The sequence below is a fragment of the Malaya genurostris genome, chromosome 2, assembly GCF_030247185.1.
Source record: "Malaya genurostris strain Urasoe2022 chromosome 2, Malgen_1.1, whole genome shotgun sequence".
Taxonomy (NCBI): Eukaryota; Metazoa; Arthropoda; class Insecta; order Diptera; family Culicidae; genus Malaya; species Malaya genurostris.
This window is the reverse complement of record NC_080571.1, coordinates 90,995,571-91,021,571: the sequence shown is the minus strand read 5'-3', so window position 1 is coordinate 91,021,571 and position 26,001 is coordinate 90,995,571. Positions and strand designations below refer to the sequence as shown.

Genomic DNA, 26,001 nt, shown 5'->3' with positions numbered 1-26,001 from the left:
TTTCACATCAATCATGGTTTTAAATCAGATTTTCGTTTCAACTGATGTCTATTTCATAATACTATCGGTTTACATGTCGTGTAAGTTTCATCTTTTCTTTCTGTGTATATTCGACATTTTGTGGTACACCGAAACCTCCATTTACGAACTAAACGGGGGTTCGTAAAAAGAGGTAGTTCGTAAAAAAAGTTTACGTTATTTGGGATTTGGTTCGTAAAAAAAGTTTACGTTTTTTGGGATTTGGTTCGTAAAAAAAGTTTACGTTATTTGGAATTTACTTCGTATAAAAAAGTTTTGTGTAATTATTGTGGAAACCGCGCATCATATGTTTATTTTCGGAACGGATGTGAAGAGTAAGTGCAAGAAAATGATGTTTGGGCTTGTTTCAAAATCCAAGATGGCGGCTTCCGGTTAATTGAAATTGCCTAAACCCCCTAACAATATGGGTATCTTCGGAACGGAATTGATGAGTAGATGTCGGAAAACGATGTTTGAAGTGGTTCTGAAATCCAAAATGGCGACTTCCGATTTGTTGATATTCCTTTAAAATCCTCACAATATGGATATTTTCGGAACGGGATTGATGAGTAGATGTCAGAAAACGATGTTTGAGGTAGTTTTAAAATTCAAGATGACTACTTCCGGTTTCTTGATATTTCTTGAAAACCCTTACAATATGGGTATTTTCGGGACGGAATTGATGAGTAGATGACAGAAAACGACGTTTGAGGTAGTTTTGAAATTCAAGATGGCTACTTCCGGTTTGTTGATATTGCTTGAAAACCCTTACAATATGGATATTTTCAGAAAGTAGACGTCGGAAAATTATATTTGAGGTGGTTTTAAAACGCAAATCAGTGACTTTTGAAAGTTTTTGCCGTTTTTCTTTAACTTGGTATTTCTTTAAAACACTACCGTTCCGAAAATATCCATATTGTAAGGGTTTTCAAGGATTATTAACAAATCAGAAGTCGCCATCTTGAATTTCAAAACTACCTTAAACATCGTTTTCTGACATCTACTCATCAATTCCGTTCCGAAAATACCCATATTGTATGGATTTTCAAAGAATATCAACAAACCGGAAGTCGCCATCTTGGATTTCAGAACCACCTCAAACATCATTTTCCGATATCTAATCATCAATTCCGTTCCGAAAATACCCATATTGCAAGGGTTTTCAAGGAATATCTATCAACCGGAAGTCGCCATCTTGGATTCAAGAACCACCTCAAATATCGTTTTCCGACATCTACTCATTAACCACGTTCCGAAAATACCCATATTGTAAGGGTTTTCGGAGAATATCAACAAACCGGAAGTCGCCATCTTGAATTTCAAAACTACCTCAAACATCGTTTTCTGAAATCTACTTATCAATTCCGTTCCGAAAATACCCATATTGTAAGGGTTTTCAAGAAATATCAAGAAACCGGAGGTCGCCATCTTGGATTTCAGAACTACCTCAAACATCGTTTTCTGTCATCTACTCATCAATTCCGTTTCGAAAATATCCATATTGTAAGGGTTTTCAAGGAATATCAACAAACCGGAAGTAGTCATCTTGAATTTCAAAACTACCTCAAACATCGTTTTCTGACATCTACTCATCATTCCCGTTCCGAAAATACCCATATTGCAAGGGTTTTCAAGGAATATCAATCAACCGGAAGTCGCCATCTTGGATTTCCAAAATACATCAAACATCATTTTCCGGAATCTACTCTTTAAACCCGTGCCAAAAATACCCATATTGTAGTAGTTTCCATGGAGCCGGAAATCGCTTTCGATGTATGCCAAAACTTCTTTTTATGAAGTAGGTTCGTAAAAAAAGTTTACGTTATTTGGGATTCGGTTCGTAAAAAGAGGTACGTAAAAAGAGGTAACGTATAAAAAGTGTTCGTAAACGGAGGTTTGGGTGTATTCGACTTTTTGGTATCTCGACTATCCGGTACTTCGACTTTTTGTTATATTCGATCATCTGTTGCATGTCAATTTTTTCACGGTTGAAATTACACAATTTTACATGTTCCTGAATATAAGTTTGTGTGAAATATGACGCTCCATTTTTTTTCGTACTGTGTACATTTGAACTTTCTAATTGGTCATTTACTGAATTAATTGTGCGTCACTAAAAATTATATGACATGCGTCACTTTTAGAATTATATCTTAAAAACTTTAAGTGTCTGTCATATGATCTTCGAACTCGATCCACAACCCAATTTTAGTCTCGAACGAGCCTAAAAATATTAAAATCGCTTCATACATATCAAAAAATTGAGCTCATTAAAATCGGCTCAGCGTGTGGAGAGAAAAACAGGGCCAAAAAGGAGTGCTTGGTAGTTTAGAACCAGAAGTGATCACAATTTGGTCATTGTACTTGGTCAATAATCCAACAGAAGCTTTAAAACGACCCTAAGTGTGTTGAAATGGGTTCTGCCACCTTCGAGAAAAAATGAGCGGTAAAAAAACATTGCGTTCATTTACGTCTCTTATACATTTATATTTCCGGAACCAGAAATCGCAGCCACTAGAACTTTGAACTCGATAATTAGTTTAATAATAGCCTAAAAGAAAAGAAAAGAAAAGAGAAGAAAAGAAAAGAAAAGAAAAGAAAAGAAAAGAAAAGAAAAGAAAAGAAAGAAAAGAAAAGAAAAGAAAAGAAAAGAAAAGAAAAGAAAAGAAAAGAAAAGAAAAGAAAAGAAAAGAAAAGAAAAGAAAAGAAAAGAAAAGAAAAGAAAAGAAAAGAAAAGAAAAGAATAGAAAAGAAAAAAAAGGAAAAAACAGAAAAATATAAAGCCTGATTATCAGCTCCTATCATAAGCAACAAAATACTAGAATAATGCCAACTCCCTGCTATGAATTGCGGTGCCTGAAGCCAAAGTTTTTTGTTGTGATGGCGTTGTTATCAACAAAAGCTACATTCAAATTATTTTGATGCGCACAGTATACGGTTGTGAAAATGATTTTTTTGACTAATACTGAAAATCAGAAAATTTTCCAACCCGAAACAGAGAATTTAAAAGTCAAGGAACTTTTCACTTTTAATATTGCAATGTAAATACAATCCTAACCAGCTAAAATTTAGTTGTATTTAATACAAAAATAACTCCAGCTTTGTGTCCTCTGTATAACCGTTAGTTTGACTTTCCTGTGAATAAGAAATGGAATCCTGCTTATTGTAGTATAGTTAAACAGTTCTCTTGTTTTGGTGCTGCCGCTTGAAGAAAGATATGACCAGTGAAATAGAACCAAAAATTCAAATATTTTGGCTTCAAGCCAGTTGTATGCTGATGACAATCGTGGTGTTTAATGCTTCAAAACCAGTAATTTTGGTGAAATTACTCTATCTGCGAAATGGTTCCATGAACCTAATCAGTAATTACCAACTATCGGTTACATAGATAATTTTTGAATAATAACTGGGAACTATATCGAGGATAGTACAATAAAATAGTTCACAAAGTAAAACTACATCATTTCGGGAAAAAAAGTTCAATAATTCAAATGGTTTAGTTTGTGACAACAGTTTCAAACAGAAGAAAAAACAATCCATCATTTTGATTGACATTTTAGTTGCAGCGCTTGTTCTAAGCTGTTGACTTGAGTTGAGTTTCAGTTACGGACAAACCAGTTTAATACTGTCTGATTATAATTCATCTTTGTGCCATGCATAACTCATTAGAATAGTGTGTTTGGCAAAGCACCGATAAGGCGGGTTATGAACATTCGGTAAATATAGCTGTGTTATCTTTGAAAATATCGTTCGAATTTCGATTTAAATTAGCTACGGGATCGTTTAAATCAGTGAAGAAACAGATAATTCATTGATGCCAATGATGTGCATGACGTGTTAAGAAACGCATTTAAATGATTGTAGCCAAAGGTTTGTGAAACAACTTGAAACAATTGTATCATTTAACCTTGAGGTTTTCACAGACATTTTCTCGTTTCTAGAACCTGAAACCTGATCTCAATTACTGTCAGCATCTCTATTTAAGGAAGCGGATAAAGCAGGTGTGGGTTAACTTATGATTATAAAATTTTTCAGATACCAATAGAACCTTGATGGAATTCATCGCATTACTTTAACACTGCTTTTTAAACTACTTCCGATCGATAGAGCCTGTGTTTCTAGTTTCAGTGACACATTGAAATACAAGTTGCACGATTTGAACTATCGAAGTAACGAAACCGCTTATTGATTGATGTTTTAATGAGCGGGAAATAGCATGATTTTAGTACACAAGTCCTCCAGGGAATTCCCACACTCGACCTTCATTTAACTCGTGATTATACTTTCAAAGCTAAGTGTCGTGAGATTTGCAGTCCGTCAACCTTGCATAGACGATTAAAAATTATCGCCACCAGAAACACTAGACTGCTTAACGCGTATCTTCCAGTCTCGGTGACGTCGTTGTTTGACTTTTCTAGCACGTGAAACTCCGAAAATAAACTCGTCCGACCTCGTTAAAAAACGAGTTTAAACCCGTTATATTCGCCAAATCTAAAATGTACTAGGTTATGCAAATACACTACTCACGCGTAAATAGTTCCATTTCCTTCCTTTTCGTTGAGAAGCGACTCAATTTCCACTGGTTGTTCGTCGTCAGCTGCTGGCCTCGGAAGGACTATCCAAACGGCAAACAGAAGAAAGCAGATACCGAACAGTAAATTCTTCATGCTGCTTGCTAGAACCGGCGTATTCCATAAAGGTTACTGCTGCACGTGAGTTAAACTTCGCGATTCAATCGTCGCTCTGTTCTAAGTAAGCATAAGCCGTACGAGTTACAGTCACTAATTGATGTTTTGAACCGTTCGGTCACGGTGTTAGCCGCATACTGTATGTAAACATTTATCACCGAATAGCGCGGTTCGGAATCCTGCCTTGACCATGTTCGGTTGAGACACAAACACTTAACTGACTGACCGGCTCCGAGTGTGGCATTTACCGCTTAAGGCTCGCGCTGTTGAATCATCTGCATCTTCTCTGCCGATGCTGGTTATGACGGAGATAAAACACAAAAAAGAGCGAAGGTGTGTTTTCGATGGATACAATGCGAACGTTACTGACGCCCGATTCACGCTGGAACTGGTTTCGCGGCCGAACTGCTCCGGCTATGCTGGATTGAGTTGGCGCATTCTGGTAGCTATTTTCGAGTATCATATCGACAAATGACTTTTGTATGATAATACTATTTTGAATAAAGTATTGTTTGCGCAGGCTGATCTTAGGTCGTCCTACCTACACCAAAATCTCGATCAAGTAAATTATGGTGATAGTGTCAAATTGGTGAAAATAAATACTTGCAATTATACATATCAAACAATTTAAGTTCTGGTCAATGTTTGGGTTCTTTGAGATCTTAGAGGAAAACCTTCAAATGCAGAAATAGAAATTGAAACCTCACCCGCCATACAATCCAGATGTAGCACCCTTAGATTTCTATCTATACTGGCAACTGATACATGCTGACCTTGCTGATTCGCTTCAAACCAAGAAAATGAAAAATAGCATCGTTTCGTGGATTGATTAGAGATCGTCACATTTTTAATGAATCGAGAAATAACACAAAAAGGTTGGGAGAAGTTGTAGATGAACAAAACTTTGAATTAAAGTTATAGATGACAGAACTTTGAGTGAAAATAAGATTCATCCTGAAAAAAAAAGTTTTTTGTCTGATTTTTCTATAACAAAGGTTTTTAATTGATTTTTGCTTTGCAAAATCCGGGCTCGACTTTTGCATTAAAAAATCTTTAATTTTCCAAATTTACCCATCTTATGCATTCAGCCGCTCAAATAAGACTAAGTTTAACGAAATTAATTGAGAAATCTCCGAGAACATTGATCTGGTAGAACAAAACATGGTTTGACGGTTGAGTCACTTATACCTTCTGATAGTTGTACTTGATCATAGAACCAATAGTAAAAGCTGACTAAAAACCTTTTTTAATCCACCTAGTGGTGTAATGATGCCTTTCTCATATTTCTTATGTTTTTGAAAACATCACTAGAAGATGCTGTCACGATTTTTTTTTAAACTTGAACTTGAACAAAAACTTTCTTTGGTATAAATTACCATCACCTTTTCAATTTGTTAACAGTTATGTCAAGTTAATATAGATTTAAATGTGGCAATCCTGCACGCAATACAAAATTGAACAAAGCACGCTGTGTGCTAGGCGGATGCGTTTTCTTCTTCTTCCGTACCACCACGTACCGATGCGTACCGATTTTGCATCATTTTGTATAACAGTTTGAAAGTTTTGATGCTCATTGCCCTATAATTTCGAAACTGGAAGTCGGATCTGGATGAAATTGCATAGTATCTTTTAAGACACTAAGAGCTACAATTTGAGCCATGATTTATAAACATCGGTTTAACCACTGCAGAGAAATCAATGTGAGTTCCGTTTTCGGAGCTTTTCTTCACTATTACCGGTGCGTTCGGAAGCGGAAACCGGTGAGTAGTAGACCCAAAGTAGGTTTAGATATCCACTAACTAACAACGTCTACTAGCTGGATGAATTTACCAGTAAGTTCTATAAAAATTTGCACCTCGTTTCGCCATCAATTTTGAAAAAATACTCATGAAATTTAAAATTTAAATAAATTAGCGAAAATTTTCACTAATCGCACTTTAATACCGTAACCGAAAATCGGATCTGGATGAACTTTTCGGGAACTTTTCAGAAAATTTCAAAATCTTCTATTTGCATCTTAGTTTGTGAAAATCGGTAGAGAAATTTCCGTGAAAATTCGGGGCATAATGTCCGTAGAGTGACTGTTATGGAAAAATTTGTTTATCCAAGAAATGGCTCTGTTTCTCTGGATTTTTATAGTGTAAATAGAGACATAAGCACTACTGAAAGTTAAATACTAAGTAGCAACCGAAAATTAGACGTTTTACACTGATAAAATGCTTGTTTAGTCGAAGCAAAACCTTACATCGAAAAGCTGCCTAATGATATTTTCAGTTTTTTCATATTTTCCTGAAAACGACATTCGCGAAACTTGCATAGTAGAAAGATCTTACGAAAAAATACTGTTAGTGATAAAACTTTTGTGTAGAAAAGTCTTGAATATTTAAAAAAGGAAGGGAGGCGTTTTGGCCAGTAGGGACGCTTAATAACACTTTCCCCTATAGCCTTTCTATATGAGAAAGGCAAAACTTGATACACACAAAAAGACTTATAATGCATGATTCAATAAGTTCAAAAGGTTAATTATTGGTTACTTTCCCTCTATTAAAACTTCAAAGTAGCAGCATAAGATGGAGTCCCTCAGTGGAAATGGACACGGAATCTGCGCATATCATTATTTTTGTCCGTAATTGCTGAATGCCAATTTGTCGAAGTCCCTCTTTTTAAGGATTCTTTTGCTTGGTGACAATATCGATCTTGCTGGCAGCATAGCACTTCAGAACCGCCTAGGAGCAGTGGCATCTGACTAATTCGCGTCAAAAATGACTTTGTTAGTTTACCAATGAACGATGATACTCACCTTTTCAGACATCTTTCGATACAAACTTTGAATGTCATCGTTGAGTTTGTGACGAATGATTCCATTTGAAGGCTAAAACTTCAAATTGCTTGATAAATTATTGTCTGCTTGGCGAACTTGTCTGTGCCGGTTGAATGTAGGCGTTGTACGCATCTCGGAACAAAAGACTGCGATTGGTTTGAATATTATGCTAGGATAAATGAATGAATTGCGTCGGTTACGTTATTTATACCATTATATGAAACTTCAAATGTTCAAAAGTTCGAAGATCAAATGGATGTCTCTTCCGGCTACGGAGAAGAGACAACCATTTGATCTTCGAACTTGATTAATGTATCAAGCCTAAGCTTGTTTCAATTGGTTCGGCCACATACACACATACATACATATACACATAAACACATATACATACATACACAGACATGTTTTGATCTTGTCAAACTGAGTCGAATGGTATATAACAATAGTGGTCTTCGGAGATCGAAAGACAGACGGCTTCAGTAGCAATTCTATAACCTTCTTAAGGAGAAAGGTAATCAGGAATCAGAACAAATTGACTCAAATGGCACGTTCCCCTAGATATTTAGAGATTTGTGCCTTGCCATCAATTTGTTTTTAGCATCATTTTCCCAATATATAAGAGGTAAGGATTGAAGGGAAATGGTAAGGTTTGGACTAGGAGGATAGGGAGAATTGACGACAGAAAACACAAAAAAGCAGAAGTAAATTCTGCACCCCTAAGGGATGCTGAACAATCTGCTGGGGATCACATTCAGTGAAAGCAGAAGTAAATTCTAAACCTCTACGAGGTCCCGAACAGTCTGCTGTAAAACATATTTAGGTTTGTTACTAATGTGCGTTCTTTCTGATGAAGCACAGTTAATAAAACCTCCAACCCCCGAGAGGATTTAGAGATTTTACAAAAGCGACACCATTCTGCACTCCCGGAAGAATGCAGAACGATTCGCAGTATGTACGAGCAGAAGTAAATTCGATACGCCATAAAGAATGCCAAACAATCTGCTAAACCCTATTGAAGGTGAGTACAGAAAGGATTCATTCACTTCAGGAAGAACGATGAACCCTTCTGACTATAGTTCCTTACCACATTGGATGAAAAACGAGAGAATATCCTTTAATTGTAGCTCCGCATATACAGACTCAACCATGTATGGAGAACCAAAAACCCGGATACGTAATTGCGTCAATGCGGGACAGTTACATATCAGATGATATGAAGTACCACACAAATCACACGAATAATACTCAGCACGTTGAATAGTAGCCATATGATAATTGAGTTTGCAATGTCCAGTCAGAGCTCTGACCAGAATACTGCAATGGTGCTTGGAAAAATGCAGTAGATACTTTGACATTTTCAGATTTAAATCTGGTAGAAATGCTTTTGTCTGAGCGCAAGTTTGCAAGCTGCGTAAGTAGCGGGCATGTTTGGATGCAGCCCAAGAACGAATCTTGTGCTTTATCCAACTTGTTGAAAGTGGTAAAGCTGGTTCAGGACCAACGAAATCATTCGTTGCACCAGCTCTCGCCAACTCATCAGCTCATTCATTTCCAGTAATACCAGAATGGCCGGGTACCCATAAGAAGTAAACAGCATTTCAAATGCTGAGGTCTTCAAATTGAGTGCGACATGCGATCACTAGATTCGACCGTGAATCATTCGAACTGAGTGCTTTTAAGGCTGCCTGACTGTCGGAACAAAATAAATTCGTTTACCACAGATTCTCTGCTGAAGTGCCGATTGTACTACACACAGAATTGCGTAGATTTCTGCTTGGAACACAGTACAGTATCTACCAAGTGAATGAGACTGCTCCAGCCTCATTTCACGACAGTAGACACATGCACCAGCACGACCATTCAACAGAGAACCGTCCGTATAACAAACTATGTGTTCATCAAGTTGTCGTTCCAGACAACCATTCCTTACGAAAAGGATAGCTCACATTGAGTGTTTTGAAAGGAAAACTGCATGTGAGAGTAAGGTCACTAGGAGCGAGTAAATACTCATCATAATCCAAAGGGTTACTGTTCCAAAGCCCAGTAACCTTAAGACGGTATGCACAAGATAATGCTTCTTGGTTTAGGAACACATGTAGAGGTTTAATGCACAGTAGCGCCTCTAGAGCAGCAGTAGGAGTTGTCGTGAATGCTCCTGTCATCGCTATAAGGACCATCCTTTGGAGATGATTTAGCTTTGACTGAACTGTCGCGACTTCTCCTTTCTGCCACCATACAAGACATCCATATGCTAAAATGAATGTTTGAGTCTCCATGACTTTCCAAAAGCTCGTCTGCATTGGCCGAAATCCTCGCAAGCCTTTTTAATCCTGAAGTCAATGTGAGCAGACCAATTCAGTTTTGAATCAAGAATAACCCCGACGTATTTAACTTGATCGACCACAGTGACCTCTGAACCGAAGAACTGTAACGGACGAGCTCCTGTGATTATCCTACGATTTACAGATAATCCAACCTGACAACCCATTGGTCAACAGATCGCAGGGCATTAAATCAAAGAGAGTGTTAATGCTTATACTATTAATGCTTAATATATGATAATCGTTGGCAAAACCATAAGTCGGAAATCCAAGGTTATTTAGTTTCCTTAACAAACCATCAGCGACTAGGTTCCATAAAAGTGGGGATAGTACAGCACCTTGAGGACACCCGCAGACACTCAGCTTCTAATCTCTGCTTGCCGAAGTGATGAACAAAGAAGTAGATTGCTAAGCATTGCGTGTATCCAATTTGTAATACTTGAAGGTATGCCATGACCACGGGCTGCTTCCAGAATTGAATTGAAAGACACGTTATCAAAGGCACCTTCAATATCTAGGAAAACTCCCAAGCAAGATTGCTTTTGTGAGAAAGCTTTTTCAATGTTGTACACAACATCATGTAACAGGGTTGTAGTGAACTTCCCACGCTGGTAAGCATGTTGCATTCCATGTAGCGGATGCACGCCCAAACTAACATTCCTGATATAGTGATCGACTATGAGTTCCACTGTTTTAAGAAGAAATGAGCTAAGACTGATAGGCCTGAAACTCTTCGCTTACTCATAAGTGTCGCGACCGCCTTTGGGAATAAATTTTACAATAACCTTCTTATGGAGAAAGGTAAACAAATCCGGTGAGGTTACGGCAGCTTGAAAGCACAAAACAAGTTTGGCGTAGGGGAGACTGAGGTTAAACTGTAAATTAAAAAAACAACCATTGTAACTAGATTTTACCCAATTTTCCTATACCGTTGTGAAGCTTCATCCTTCAACTACAATCCCAATTTGTGATTTGAAAAAAATATACTTTAGTTTTCCACCCAAGTCGCGAAGTGACCAATACAAAATCCAAAATTTCAAAACCGCAGGGCTACACCGAATACCGTATGGGGCTAAAAAGTCTCTCACAAAAATGAAGGACGAATACACTAAGGTGTTAAAATTCAAGATCAACTTTATTGAGCGCAAAGAAAATGAAATCATGTTCGAATGGATTGTCTGCTGGCTTTAACCTTTCCTGAGACATAATTTTACTCGCCAGAAAAATAGGTACAGTCTCTAAACTCTCCCTGTTGCACCATATAATTGATGCTAAAACTGACTTTGAAGCCTTTATTGAAATTTGTTTGACTGTTTCGCTACATATAATGAACGCTTTGCTCTAATTTATTGTACATCTGAATTTAATATGGGATAAGAAATAGATTAGAAATCCGGTTTAACCCCGCACAGAAAATTCATTTTTGAGACGCTTTCATAATTTAATTTTTCAAGTCATGAAAAACACTCAATAATCCCTGAACTCAACACGAATCGAAATAATTTGTTAGTTTGTAAGATATTTAAGCTCTGATCTCTCCTAAACTGTCCTGCAGCTGAAAATAACGTTCGGATTTGGCTGAAAACGAGACAAGTATGATGTTTGCGTGAGTATCTAGAGACCTGCTTAGATCGTGAATCCATGACGGATTCAACAAGATGCTACGGAAAAATTCATTTGAAATCTCTTAACAGTAACGGAATGGTCTTCATGAGAGGTATTTCCTAAAAATTGTGTAAAAATGTGAGCCCGGATTGACGGTAGATTTTACAAGCTAGTTGTCGTATGTTCGTGCCTCCGCCTGGAAGGATTTTCAGTGTCAGTAGGATCGTTGCGCCAGTAATGAAATGATTCTGTATGCTATGAATCGGTTGGCAAATCTATTGCAAACAGAATGGCAAATTCCACGAAAAGAATGTAATATCAAGACTTTGTTCGTGTAAAAATGTAAAAAGCTATAATCAATTCCAGTTTTTTTTTATTCTTTTTCGGACTCAGAAGCGTTTCTTGAGTTCAAAACGGTTTTTTGTTTTTAACTTTTACTGTGAATATTAACGTCTACAGAGAAGGTTGATTTCTTTCGTAGATTGCAAAAATAGTTTCACATTATTTGATCGCGTCAAGGTGATAATAATCGAAAACTGGCTGTACGAAATCTCAGTGACAAAATAAAAACTGAGAACGTAATTTTTCTATCTTTGTCATCATAGCGTAAATTATTCACTTCTTCATGGTACATCATTACCTCTCAACTGCCTTCCATAACATGGAGTTGGCAGTGACTGCATGAGATAGGCTTTGCAACTCAGTTTCATCTTAGTTTTTGCATACTTTAATTTGGCCGAGACAAGGTTGTGACACTGTCATTGAAATAACAGGTAAAAAGTTTTCATCGAAGTGGTTTTGCTTAGCATCGGCATGGTTATCGTTTCTGAGTTCACGGTTTTCACCTTTGGATTTCTTTGGATACTTTTAGCAGCATTATTAAAATATGTATTACAGAAAAGAAGTGTCATTCCAAATATTAAACATTTCTCGTTATTCAATAGTAGTTCAATTAAATGCTGGTTGAAAAAATGTTCCAGAGTGAATCAAAACGCATTGTTTTGAAGTTATAGATTTAAAATAAAAATAATGATTGACAATTATTGAAAACGAGTTTTTTCTGTATGTCAAGAAATACGTTCTCATTTAAAAAACTAATTCTGTACTATTGCATACAGGTAAATATTTTTTCACAATTCGCACTAGAATCCTTTTTTGCTGTTCGCTAATTATTTTTGCTAGACGATACGTAAATTTTTCAAAGAACTACTGAATATCGGCAATGCCTAAGTTCTGTAAACGTTTAAATGTCATTTCTTTTGCCAAAGCAAGTAAAATTTTTACCAATGTTTGATGAAAACATCGACATTCGTTGAAAATACTAATGATTTCTGATGGTAAGGTTTCTTTTGGCAAATAGATTCCTAATGCCTATCAGAGCTCTTTGTTTCAGCACTCTAATGAAATGACTGGTGATCACAAATTTTACTGAAGTTGGAGCGACGACGATGGCAACAGAAAGGGATCAGGGCCATTTCACCGAATGCCATTTCGCCGAAAGCGTCATTTCGCCGAATGGGTCATTTCGCCGAAAGCCATTTCACCGAAAGCCATTTCATCGAAAGGGTCATTTCGTCGAATCCTGCAATTGTTCTAATATCGTAAGTGGAATCGATTTAAAATATAGACAAATAAAAGAAGATAGGGTTAACGCCCGTTTTGTTGACCTACAATAGCACATCTGAAATAAAGATTGATTCTTGTACTCTTGAATAAAGATTGATTCATTAACATCCCAATTCCCAAGAAAACTTGTAAACTATTAGCTACTAAGCATCAAAGCAATAGCATAGGTATATTTACAGAACAAGTGTATGTGGTATTTTCCGTTTACTGAGTGAAAATGAAAAAATATCTAATGCGGCTTCGCCACATCGTTTTGGTTCATGTGCTGTCCGACCTCACTACCGCGGGCTAGTTTTGAGTAGACCGGGTAAACGAGGCGGTTACAGGTTTGTATGCAAGAGGCCGCCGCTTCCGACGGCGAAATTGCTTTTTCGGTGAAATGTTCAATTCGGCGAAATGACCCTTTCGGCAAAACGACCTATGGCGAAATGGCTTTCGGCAAATTGACCCGCTCCCAACAGAAAGGTATTGCACATTTCATACTTGGTTTGGCATCTGCGAGGAAATTATTTGCAAAGTGCGTTTTCCACAATACTCACATACAAATAAGTATAGGAAAACCAGTGATGTTACGTTTGCAGATTTCTTGTTAAAACTGCAGATGTTTATGACCTGGGGATTTTGAAGAGTTTTACTTAACAAATGTTAAATGAACTACACCGAACCACTTCATTTACGAACTAAACGGGGGTTCGTAAAAAAAAGTTTACGTTTTTTGGGATTTGGTTCGTAAAAAAAGTTTACGTTATTTGGAATTTACTTCGTAAAAAAAGTTTCATGTAATGAATGTGGAAACCGCCCATCATATGGCTATTTTCGAAACGGATGTGAAGAGTAAGTGCAAGAAAATGAAGTTTGCTCTCGTTTCAAAATCCAAGATCGCGATTTCCGGTTTATTGATATTGCTTAAAACTCCTAACAATATGGGTATTTTTGGAACGGGATTGATGATTAGATGTCGGAAAAAGATATTTGAGGGGGTTCTGAAATTCAAGATGGCGACTTCCTGTTTTTTTTTAAATTCATTGAAAACCTCTACAGTAGGGGTATTTTGAAAAGGATTTGATGTGGTGCCATGATTACGATGTTTGTAATCGTTCTGAATTCAAGATGATCACTTCCGGTCTATTAATACTTTTTAAAAATACTCATAATATGGATATTTTTTAGTATAGATTTGGTGTATAGGTACCAAAAAAGAAAGTTGTTTGTGATCGTTTTGATATTCTTTCCGAAAATACCCATATTGTAAGGGTTTTCAAGAAATATCAAGAAACCGGAAGTCGCCATTTTGAATTTCAGAACCACCTCAAAAATCGTTTTCCGACATTTACTCATCAATCCCGTTCTGAAATTACTCACACTGTAAGGGTTTTCAAGGAATATCAAGATACCGGAAGTCGCCATCTTGAATTTCAGAACCACCTCAAACATCATTTTTCGGAATCTACTTTTTAAATCCGTTCCAAAAATACCCATTTTGTAGTAGTTTCCATGGAATATAAATGAGCCGGAAATCGCTTTCGATGTTTGCCAAAACCTCTTTTTATGAAGTAGGTTCGTAAAAAAAGTTTTCGTTTATTTCGGATTTGGTTCGTAAAAAAAGATTACCTTATTTGGGATTTGGTTCGTAAAAAGAGTTACGTTAAAAGAGGTAACGTATAGAAAAGTGTTCGCAAACCGAAGTTTGAGTGTATTTGGAAAGACACATTTGACTTTAATTTTTGCTGGCAAAAAAGCAATTATTTTTTCACTATCATTGAAGCAGTTTGATTGCATGATCATTCTAAATCCGGTTTCAAAATTTAACCTGACATCCCTGAAATGAACGCCATGTGGCTTTTGTACTAATATTAGTGTGCAAGCATAAAGTGCCTGTCCTGTATATTTGATCACAAAATTACGATATCGCGATAGTTGAAATTTCAAATAATTTTGACTGAACTGAATACTGAGTGGTCAGCTGTTTGGAAGTTAGTAAAACTTCACCTACATTTGTAAACATGATTTGTTGTCTATACATCAGAAAAATTATTCAGCTCGCGTTCATACCTCATCCGACAGAAAATGACAAAATTCGTTTACACAATGAATTGCAAAGGAAAAAATACTGTCGGTGTTGACTTCAAAAAATAGAGGAACACAATTCAATTTCCTAAAGATAACAACAAAGTGGTGTGTGTATTAAAGCATCAGGAACGAGTATGATCTTATTTTAGATTATACCGAAGACCTGTGGATTTTTTCCCTCGATATACTCAATGGCGTTCGTTGGTTACGCGTGATCTTAAAGAAGGCAATACCGTCTTTTGTAACTTTGGGTCAGGGCACAAGGATTCCATGAAAATCACTTGTCGTCTACGATCATCAGCTGGCTATATGTTATTATTTTCGGAAACCCGGGTAGAAGTGATTTGTAAACCAATAATAAAGTTTACTATTAAAACCATACATCTCAATGATAGAAATTATCATTATTTGGTTAGAAATAAGAGTTAAAATATCAAAATTCATAACGAAATCTGCATGAGAAAATAGTAACAAAATATCAAATTCTGTCATTGTAATATCAAAGTAAGAACAAAATATTCATAGAAGACGAAGACGCATTCAGAATAGAATAATATCATAGGCATTTATCTTATTTTATTCTGATGCAGTTTATTCAAAAGTATTTTATTTGAAGATAAAACTACTGGATCAATTGAACTTCATGAAATTGAAATAACTCACCAATAATGAAATAAAACATACTAACTAATTTTTATGCCAGGCAGATATTGTACACTTTCTTGATTCCTTGGATGAAGTACCAAGAAAACATCAAGTATTGCTATGAAGACACAGAAATATCAAGACAAGATAGTATGGTTTTTTTTTACTATTTTAATCTTCGTTGGTTATTTACATCAATCCGGGAAGGTAGTGTCTCCAATGAATTCAAACTTGAAAAACAAGAGAAAAACGATTTTTCTAATAACAGCGACAACGGTTCAGTGGATAAGGACGGTAATAGTGAACCATTGTCCTCCCTGGAAAAGATCCAGTAATTTGAAATTATAAGTGTTTTGACTCACAATGTTTAAAACTAAGTCAGCTGCTGTTTAGTCTGTGAAGTATGAAACTGTGAAAAATTAAACTAGAATCTTTAATCACAGCCTGTTGTTATACTTTGAAGGTATTAGTGGAACACAATATGTTTTGCACGTCATACGAATCCGATGGGTCACATGAAACACTTTATTTAGAGACGATCAAAATCACACAATATTCGAAAAGTGTGGATTGAAGGCCGGCACAATGATTGTTTACTTCTCGATTGAAGTGATTTTTATCTTTACGTTGCTCATATTTTATTTCGGTTCAACAGTATTTGATCACAGATACGAAGATTGAGAGCTGGGACGTCAGGTCGTACAAAGTAAGGTGTATTGTGACAACTATCTCGCCACTGTAGATAGTCCGGCTATTGATGATGTTAACATCTACAGGAGATTCACCCGGTTTAACTATTTCTTGAGCGTTTTTTACGATACAAAAACCAGTTTAGTGAATCACGTTTGTAGTTATGCAAGCTGCACAATTCTTTCGTTTTTTCGAGATTTTTGTATTTGTAGCACAAAAGATCGCGTGTTAATTAAGTTTAAAACCAAAGTCTTAAGCTAGTGCTAAAACAACCTTCGTCTCATTCGGATCAACAATGCAAACGATGTTAGTTGGTCTAGTGTCTTTCGTGCTAATTTGTAGCGATGTCTTCGGTGCCCCTGCGATAGAGAACAACGATGTCCAATTGAAGGTCGTCCAGGAGTCCAACAACTACAAGACGGATGAGTTTAGCTGGGAGTCTGTGAAAGCTATGGGAATTTAAATGCGGAATGAAGAATAGTTTTTTTTTGTTGCAGATATGAACTCAGCGATGGTCGTCAGGTGCGTCAAAATGCATACGTGAAAAAACTAGAAGATGGTACGGCAGTGCTGGTCATCAACGGATATTACAGCTACATTGGTCCTGATGGTGTTAAGCAAACAGTGAGCTATTATGCAGATGAAACTGGATATCATCCTCATATTACCGGTAGGTACATTGCGTAGAAGTGATTCGTTCAGGGTCGTTGATTTGGTTTACTTTTAGTTGGAGAATTAGCTCCTCCGCCACCTGTACTCGGAATCGATCCGAAGGTGCTTATTTCTTTAGTAGGTTAAAGAATTTGTGAAAATGGCAGAACATGAAGATGAATAGAAACATTTTGTATTTAATAAAAGAAGTAATACAAATTTGAGTTTTCTCAAGTGCTTAGTTTTTGTGATGTTTGTTGAACGGAGCTCGAAATATACTTCCACATGGGTGAGTATTGAGACGTTATTACGTTGTTATGACGTTGTAGAATTTTAAAATAATAACCAGTGTTGTAGGCTATGTGCTTAATGATTACTTCAGTTGATCATTACATTTTCTGCGGCAAATTAGCGACATGAAATTAAAATGGTTAACTGAACAATTAAGTTATGAACGCGATAGATCGTGCATCAGTTGGGAATCGACTACCGTGTACTGTGGTGTAGAAGAGTTCGAGGAATGGGAGATGGGTATTGAGTATAGCGTGATGGGTTAGTCGATGCTTCTCATGCTGCCTACCTGAGCTCGTTTCTCAACCCCGTACATAGGGTCAGAAAGTTTTTCAGACCCGAAGCGGCGAATAATTCATAGGTTAAAACCTCTTAAAATCGAAACAAAAAAAAAGTTCGAGAAGATCTAGACGATCCAGGGGTGAGCTGGCAGCGGAACAAAAGCGAATAAATACAAAGCTGGGAACAATGTTTGTAATTGCCGATAATTTGACAGAGAGCGGCTCGATATTTCTCTACATCAAATTATTGAAAGATGGCTTTTTGGTCAACTGTTGCTTTACAAAATATTAATTTTGCGTTAAAGGCCGATGTTTCAAAAGAATTTCACTTCATCTTCAGGGCTGCACTGTAACATTGTATACAACATCGTCCATGTGGTATATGGTGCTACAAGAACTCATTGCCTCTCAATATATGAACCGTGAGAGAATTTTTCAACATTTATTCGCTTCACCTTATATAATGAGTATTTTACGTCCATTACCAAAATAGATACAGTTTTGAAATGATCGGCGCTGTGTAAAATTTACCAAGAGAGAGTCGCAAGTTGACAATTATAGCTGAAGATCGAATTGATGGTTTGACTTGACGATTTACATAATAGGTTTCAATATTTCAAAACCAAGATATATTGATAGAAACAACTTATACAATGGTTATATGTACATAAATAGAATAAGCGGATTTTGTATAACAAAAGGTAAATTAATAATTATCAAACACCAACACAGCAAAACAAATCATTAAAAAACATCATATATGCTATTTCTTGAAAACTGTGTGCTATAAGCATTTTATGTTCAAATATCTTGAATAATAAAGTTATATTTTAGTGAAAATGAACTATTCTTTATCGAGAGCTTGAAGTTATTCGAATATCTGTGCATTATTTGGGAGATTACTTCTTAATACACTTCATACAGTAATACAATAATACACTAATCGCACTAACGGAATGTCTTAGTTTTAATAACAAGATTGAAAAAAAAATTTAAAGGACCGGTTTGATCTTATTTTTTCAGTTTGTACGATTAGACCGTGGAGAAACATTTAGCTTTACTTCCAGAGTGCATGATTTTTAGAGTGTTCGATTGATTTCGTTCCGCGTAATTCTAACGAAATGTTGATTTTTTTTAACGATTGCTTAGAACAGCCATATCCTAGTTAAAAAGTCCCATACGAAATTCCAAAAATTTCATTTGATTCCGACATCCAGTTTCGGAATTACAGAGTGATATGCACTAAAAATGTGAAAATAATGCACCAAAACTGTGAAAATAATGTCACTCACAGCTATATCGATTTACATAAACTTAGATTCAAATCAAAGGTATGGTTCCATACAAAGTTTCTGAATTTAGTTTGGGTCCGACTTCTGGTTCCGGACTACAGGGTTATATGCATCAAATATGTGAACATAATGTCACTCACTTTTCACGGAGATGGCTGAACCGATTTTCACAAAATTAGATTCATCTGAAAGGTCTTGGGATACCATAAGAATAATTCAATTTTCAATCGGATCAAACTTTTGGTTTCGGAGGTAGGGTGCTTAGTGCAAAAATGCCAATTTCATAGATATTATGATTTCTTAATAACTTTTTCCCTGATTGAGTATTTTCTCTAATTCTTTCACGAAACGAATGGAAAAAGATGTAAGATTGTTGTTAATACCACGTTAATTACAAAAACAATATTTAAATAGTGAAAAATGGGTCCAAACACAGAACATCAAAATCAACCAAGTCTATAAATACCCTGTTGCACGTTTGCTTGTTTCAGTCTATAATAATCCACGAACGGAGACACATCGGGTGTGCAGCTTGAACTTGGCTCAATATATGCAGGCAAAATATGACACGACAAAGCTCAAGAGGAAGCGCGGTATCGAAAGTTCGCATAATTTGTTGAGGCCCGTCATGTTAATTGCAGAGCGCGTTAACCGTCTTCGAGAGAATAGAATACAATCGCAATGTTTTAAAACCGAATTGTCCTTATCAATACTACAAATCTTAAACGGTCAAACGATATCAAATCAATTGTTATTTATACACATCTTGAATACAGTCCTACGTCAATCTCGCGGTTATGTCTCTGGGATTACCTACTCCAAGTTTTTTTTCATGAGCTACCTTATTATTTTGGCTAGTGAATTTTTCTTGTTTGCAGACCATGGGAATCTGTAACCAAACAAACCATTGATAAATGATAAATGATTTGCTGTACTTTATTCTAATCCGACTATGAGTACATTTTTTTCCAAAATTTAAATCGTCATAGAGAACCATAGAAAAATTTGTAGGTCATATTAGTGTATGATTAAATGAACTGAATGCCACTATGCCGATATCCAGCTTTCGGTTCCGGAGGTACCGACAATAAAAATCAAATGTGATAAAATGCTGTTCACTTCACTATGTGCTATGATTGAATAGATTTTTACTAACCTTAATTCAATGTAGTAGTATTATGCAACAGAAATTTACAAATCTATTTGCTACCCATTGTAGTATTTCAGTGAATTTCTGCTTATGGAGGGAATGAGAATGAGAAAGGCATCATTACACCACTAGGTGGATTAAAACATGTTATTTAATGTTTCTTTTAAAAATTGATTTCAATGATCGAATAAAAAGAAATTACCAACACTTGAACGAAAAAATTTAAATTGGCAATTTTTTTTTTGGGTGATTTTAGGCAAATTTAAACCCACATGTAAGTTGGAATAATCTTACATATAGGTACTTACAGTTTGCTCCCTCCATGATTACTCTTATGATCTTCCCTGAGTTGCGCAAGAAGTATCTGTATTCGTCAACAGTAACGGTTTTTGCCAAATTTGCCTAGTTTTATCTTATATCTCCATGCTAGGGACACTCCCTTCCATCGAAAAAATACTCTTATGACAACCTCTGAAGAGCAAGAGGTACCTGTGTCCTGTTTGGTACACAGAAAAAAATTATGAATTTGACATGTGACATAATATTACAAACGATACAATTTATAACAACTTATTGTGTCAAATGACGCAATATTCCATTCGTACAGAATTTTACAGGATACGAGTGTTGTTTGCATTAGACTACCAATTGCCGCTGTATGGATTTATATGTATCAATTATTCATCATGCAGATAAGCGCTTCTGTGGTTCAGTCAATTAACTGACGTGCTTTGTTATCTAATGTTTCTCGGTTCAAGCCACGCTGTTGCTAACGGTCTTTTGCTTTCTATTTTGTTTTCGATTTCAAGCCATGTAATATTCAAATCACACAATTTCACATGTTCTTGAATCTAAATTTGTGTAAAATACGACGCTCCATTTATGTGCATCTTATAAGATGTAAAATTACAAGACTTTTTCGATCTGTGTAAGAGCACTCGCGTTATAATACAACATACATATTTTTTAAGCCTAAATCGAACATTAGTTATATTTTGTATGTACTTTAACGGATAATTTCATTTCCTTGTGTTTAATGTGAAAAGATAACTCTCTTGATTGAATATCTCTAATATTACTAAACATCAAAACATTTGCTTTGGTGTATCTACCAGACAAATTTTCACCGCAATTTTCCGTTAGCTGAGTGCAAATGGAAACATGTCATCGTTTTTGTTCGTGTGTTGTTCGACCTCTTTACCGTTTTGTGTCGCCGAGTCATCTTGGCTTGGACTATATATGACTATGCCACATCAATTACCTAGGGGACTTGAAAACAAATGAATAGTTTGCATGAAGAGACATTTTTCTAACTTAATTTCTTACTTGTCTTACATTAATGGTGCACATCCTGTCTACGGAACATGACCGAACGAACTATAGATTTCCAGGATACTCGATCTTAAGCCGCCGTTCTCCAGCGAGTGCGAGGTCTATTCCGCAGCCGACGACCTCTGCTGAGTATCACGTAGGCCATTCTCTCTTCCGGCATTCTTGATACATGCCCAGTCCACTGTAGTCTGCCTTGTTTCATAAGACTTCTAATGTCCGCATTTTAATGTGGAACACATTTTTGTTTTCTATATAGGGGTGCAAATTAGAAACTCAAGAAAAAAATACGTAGAAATGTGGTCAGGTTTTGAACAATTATAACTCTGTCAATTTTGTATCAATTCTTATGTTATGTCACCATTTGATTGGAAATATTTCTACGTATTGATTTGAATGTTCATAGCCATGTATTTTTAATTGTATATCATTGAAATGTTGATTAATAGCTAGCAGTGTCCTATTTGTCTGCAAAAAAATCTCCGGCATACCGGATTTCCCTGCCATAGTCGACGGTTTTGAAGGAGGAAGCGATATATCAAAGGGAAAGCATCGCTCTGGTTGGTCAATCGATGCAAAAGCGAAGCTGTTGGAAGCACGCGAATCCATAAATAGAAGCGAAATTATAGCTAACGTTTCAGTCCTACATGTAGCATGCCAGAGGTAGGTTGTTGCTAGACAGCAAGACAAAAAGTGCCAAAAAAGGATTTGAAGCATTAATTGGTATGCTCTGATCTTGTGTCATGCAAAATCGGATGAAACTCCATATTAAGATATAATATGAGAAATTAAGGTCTGAGGACACAGGGCCGCGTGTTAAGTTTTAAGTCGACCACGTCGTTCGCTCAATTCCCTTTGCGCATCGTATTTCTCTCGTACTCTCTTATATATGAGCAAACTGTACCGGGTTACCAGCATACATTTTATTATTTTGATGAGAAGTTTTATCATATTAATCTATCGTATGGGTTGGACATTACATGGATTCCAATGAACAATGAAAAAATATTCAACTTTCACAAAGATTGAATCTGTGTGTTTGGCAGCCTTGTCGAGCACATTTTATTTATCTCTCCTTTTTCAGAATGCTATCAGGAAACCAAAGCGAAAAAAAATGGTGGATGCATTGAAACTGACTTTGTTTCACAGAAAAATACAAGACTTTATTGTTATCGCGATAACATATATGTTTTTATGTACTAATCGCATCTAAACTAAATTATCTAGACTTTGTCACGGTAGATTTATGATACAAGCCTTCAAAGCCGAGATATTCGATGAACAAGTAGAGGTATGCATTTCCGAGCGTTCCAATTTTCAGCAGTTCTTCAGTCAGAAAAAAATACAACACGACCGCTAAACTCAATGAATCATTCTGAAAATTTCACAGAACATTCTCAACTATATTTCGAAGACATTGTCAGGTGGGTTTTTCTATATTCTGCATCGTTTCCAGGAAAATTTAATAAAAACGGGAAAACAGCAAAACACCTACCACTTTACGGTACTGTCCTCAGCCCTTAACAACTACCCCAGGGTAAATTTTGAGTGCATAAGATTAATTTCTAATTTATATAAGATGAACTCGATTGATAATGAGAAAAAGTTTATCGCTTCAACCGAAATCGCAGAATGGTAGTAATGGTATAGAAACACTATAAAAATAACTGCTTGCATATAAAACTTGAACACAAGCTTGGTGAAGAGAAGTTTAAAAATCGAAATCCGTTCGCAAGCATGTACAAACATATAATTGCATACATTAGGGCTATTGATGTAATTTCGTCGGCTACAAAACAAATACAAATCGAGACAAATAGAGTCAATTTTCTGGGTTCGCGTGTCCGGTATTGGTTCCTAATTAGGATCAATCTAAGCAGACTCTCGTGCATTTGCGGATTAAAAAGTTTAACGATTAATTGAAAATGTCGATCATTAGAACTTTTAGTTGCCTTGTTCCACATCAATGGCTCAAACAACCCCATGGGGCTGATCCTTGTAGTTTTTGTATACTAGGTACAGCTCGAGATTCATGCGCCATTCTCCATTCTCTTCTTTACCAACGAGTATTGAGCGCAGAGTTTTCTCTCAAAAACGCCAAGTACTCGAAAGTCTGTTTGTCGTTGGTTGGTGCGTGATAACGCGTTTATTTGTCAGCCACCCGTTCCGGATTAGACACTGCTTTTAACCGCCCCTAAAATGGGGATACATACGTCCCTTCCCTGTCAGCATACGACTTTTGAACTTAATAATGAAATGCATTCTAGCGGTCACTGAGAACAGTGGTTTTTGATAGCAATTTCGATCACTAGTTTCATCTTTATCAAAAACAAAATCAACAGTCGAAGCGTTGAACAAAAAACAGCTGTTCTTATCAGATATCTAGACTCGAATACAATATTTCATTGCATTGCAGTATTTATACTATGTATTCTATTGTCAGTTGAAAAATCCGTTCGTTTAAATGACCTTTTTGTTGAAATTATTCTTTCGCCAACACGATCTACTCGGAGAAGAAACTTTGGGAGAAGTAATCTTTATCGAATACTCAGATCGAAACTCCGAATTAGACGACACAGACTCATGCAAGCACGCTCGGTCGGAAGAAATGATTTTTTTAAATCTTCTACTCGTGGAGGTCGGTTTCAACCCCCTAGCTAACGAGTATGGTCAAGAAGCAGGTTTAGTGCTCACTGCACTATGCTCCTGACACGGACATAAGGAGTGTATCGCAAATAAGCTATCCACAAACATTTGTGTTGTACGCATGTATTTGTGATGGTTTTTTATGGTTAGATCACAGCATGCTGTGCATTTGGCTGTCAGCATTCGTTTGTTTACTTGTTTGTGCGGTTGATTTCTGCGTTTTCAAAATGTCGCGTATTGAGAAGGAGGTGAAAATTAAGGTTCTGGACACATGGCTAAGTGAGAAGAGTATTACTAGGCGAAAATTGGTGAAGAGGTTTGGAATTCATCATTCCAGTGTTAAAACCATCATTAATAAGTTTGGGGAACACTATTCTTTTGATGAAGAAGCAGAAAACCCGGTTCTTCCAACCCGAAACTGGACCAGAAAGTGGTATTTCTAATCTTGAAGAACAAATCAAGAGGCGTATCAAGAGGCGAAATCTCCTGAAGACCTACAAGAAGCAGGAAATCTCGAAACAAAGTGTAGAACAGAAGATGCGAGCAGCAACAAGGGCCCGGAAATTGTATTCGCGTCTTTTGCAGTGTCCGGATGCATGCGTTTTGATAGACGATGAGACTTAACATATGTAAAGGAGGACTCAAAAACCCTTCCAGGTATACAATACTTTACTGTCGTCGTTGGGATGGATGTGAGCGATGCGGACAGGTCGATTCAAGTTGAGAAACTCGGTCGAAAGGTACTGATATGGCAAGCAATATGTTCCTGTGGTTTGAAGTCGACCATTTTTTGCACTACCTGAACTATAAATGCAGAAATCTATTGATCTGAGTGTCCCCATAAGAGATTGCTGCCTTTATATAAGAAGTATAGTACACCTCCACTGTTTTGGCCGGATTTAACGTCGGCTCACATTGCCAAAACCACTCTCTATTGGCTTGCGGAAAAGGGTATGAATTTCGTTTAGAAAAATATCAATCCACCAAATTTCCCTCAGCTTCGACCCATCGAACGTTACTGGGCAATCGTGAAGAGGGTCTTGAAGAAGACTGGTAAGGCAACTGGGAACATGCAGGAGCTCAAAAGAATTTTGGGATCAAGCGTCAAAAAAAATGCGATGCAACACTTGTCCGGAACTTGACGAAGAGCGTTCGATCAAAAGTTCGAAAATTCGTGAAGGAATAACTTAAATTTCATCCGGTTTTCATTATGTTCAAGTTTAACCTCGTAAAATAAAGGATGAATTTTAGTTTGAATAAAATATCGTTTTTTATCATAATTTGAAAGAAAAAATTGTGGCTAGCTTATTTTCGATACACTCTTTAGTTTAGTAAGATCTACACTTGCTTCCTGGCCATACTGGTGGACTCGGGGTTTAAAATCGACTCTCACAAGTTTATGATTTCCTAGCGATCTAGAAAGGTAGTCAAAGAAAAGAATTCTATATCGTGGGCGCTCTGTGATCTGAGCAGGTGATAAGTTCTACTAAAGAACAATACTAAATATTTTTCGTTGAAACATAGATTCCATATCTTTCATCACCAATACCACAGCCGTCAAACGGTTCACCGATCAATGAGGACACCTCCCTTATCTACTGCTTCATTCAAATTATTTTGAAGGGGTGCAAAATCCTTCCCAATTCAACTTCCACCTCACCTCGTTCAAGGCCGGATGTAAGCATTCCGCGTACACAGCGGGATCAGATAGCGCCAGATGTGCATGTCGTATCGATTGGTTATTGATTTGCGTATTCCGCGTCGATGTCCTCTTTCTACCATCGGAACCATTACAGCGTCAGTAAAAGGGTTCGTAATTATTTAATTTAACGTAGAATCCGCTGATCAAAAAGAAAAAAGGAAGCTACCAGTGGCGG

At 36.6% G+C, this 26,001-nt stretch overlaps 1 protein-coding gene across 1 annotated transcript; it reads left to right on the top strand.

Moving 5' to 3' along the window:
- Positions 1–16,646: 16,646 nt before the first annotated feature.
- Positions 16,647–17,369, top strand: LOC131432583 (larval cuticle protein 9-like). The gene is made up of 3 exons (XM_058598929.1): positions 16,647–16,922; positions 16,982–17,154; positions 17,212–17,369. The coding sequence occupies exons 1-3, from the start codon at positions 16,780–16,782 to the stop codon at positions 17,280–17,282; spliced, it is 387 nt and encodes a 128-aa protein (XP_058454912.1). The 5' UTR covers positions 16,647–16,779; the 3' UTR covers positions 17,283–17,369.
- Positions 17,370–26,001: the final 8,632 nt, after the last annotated feature.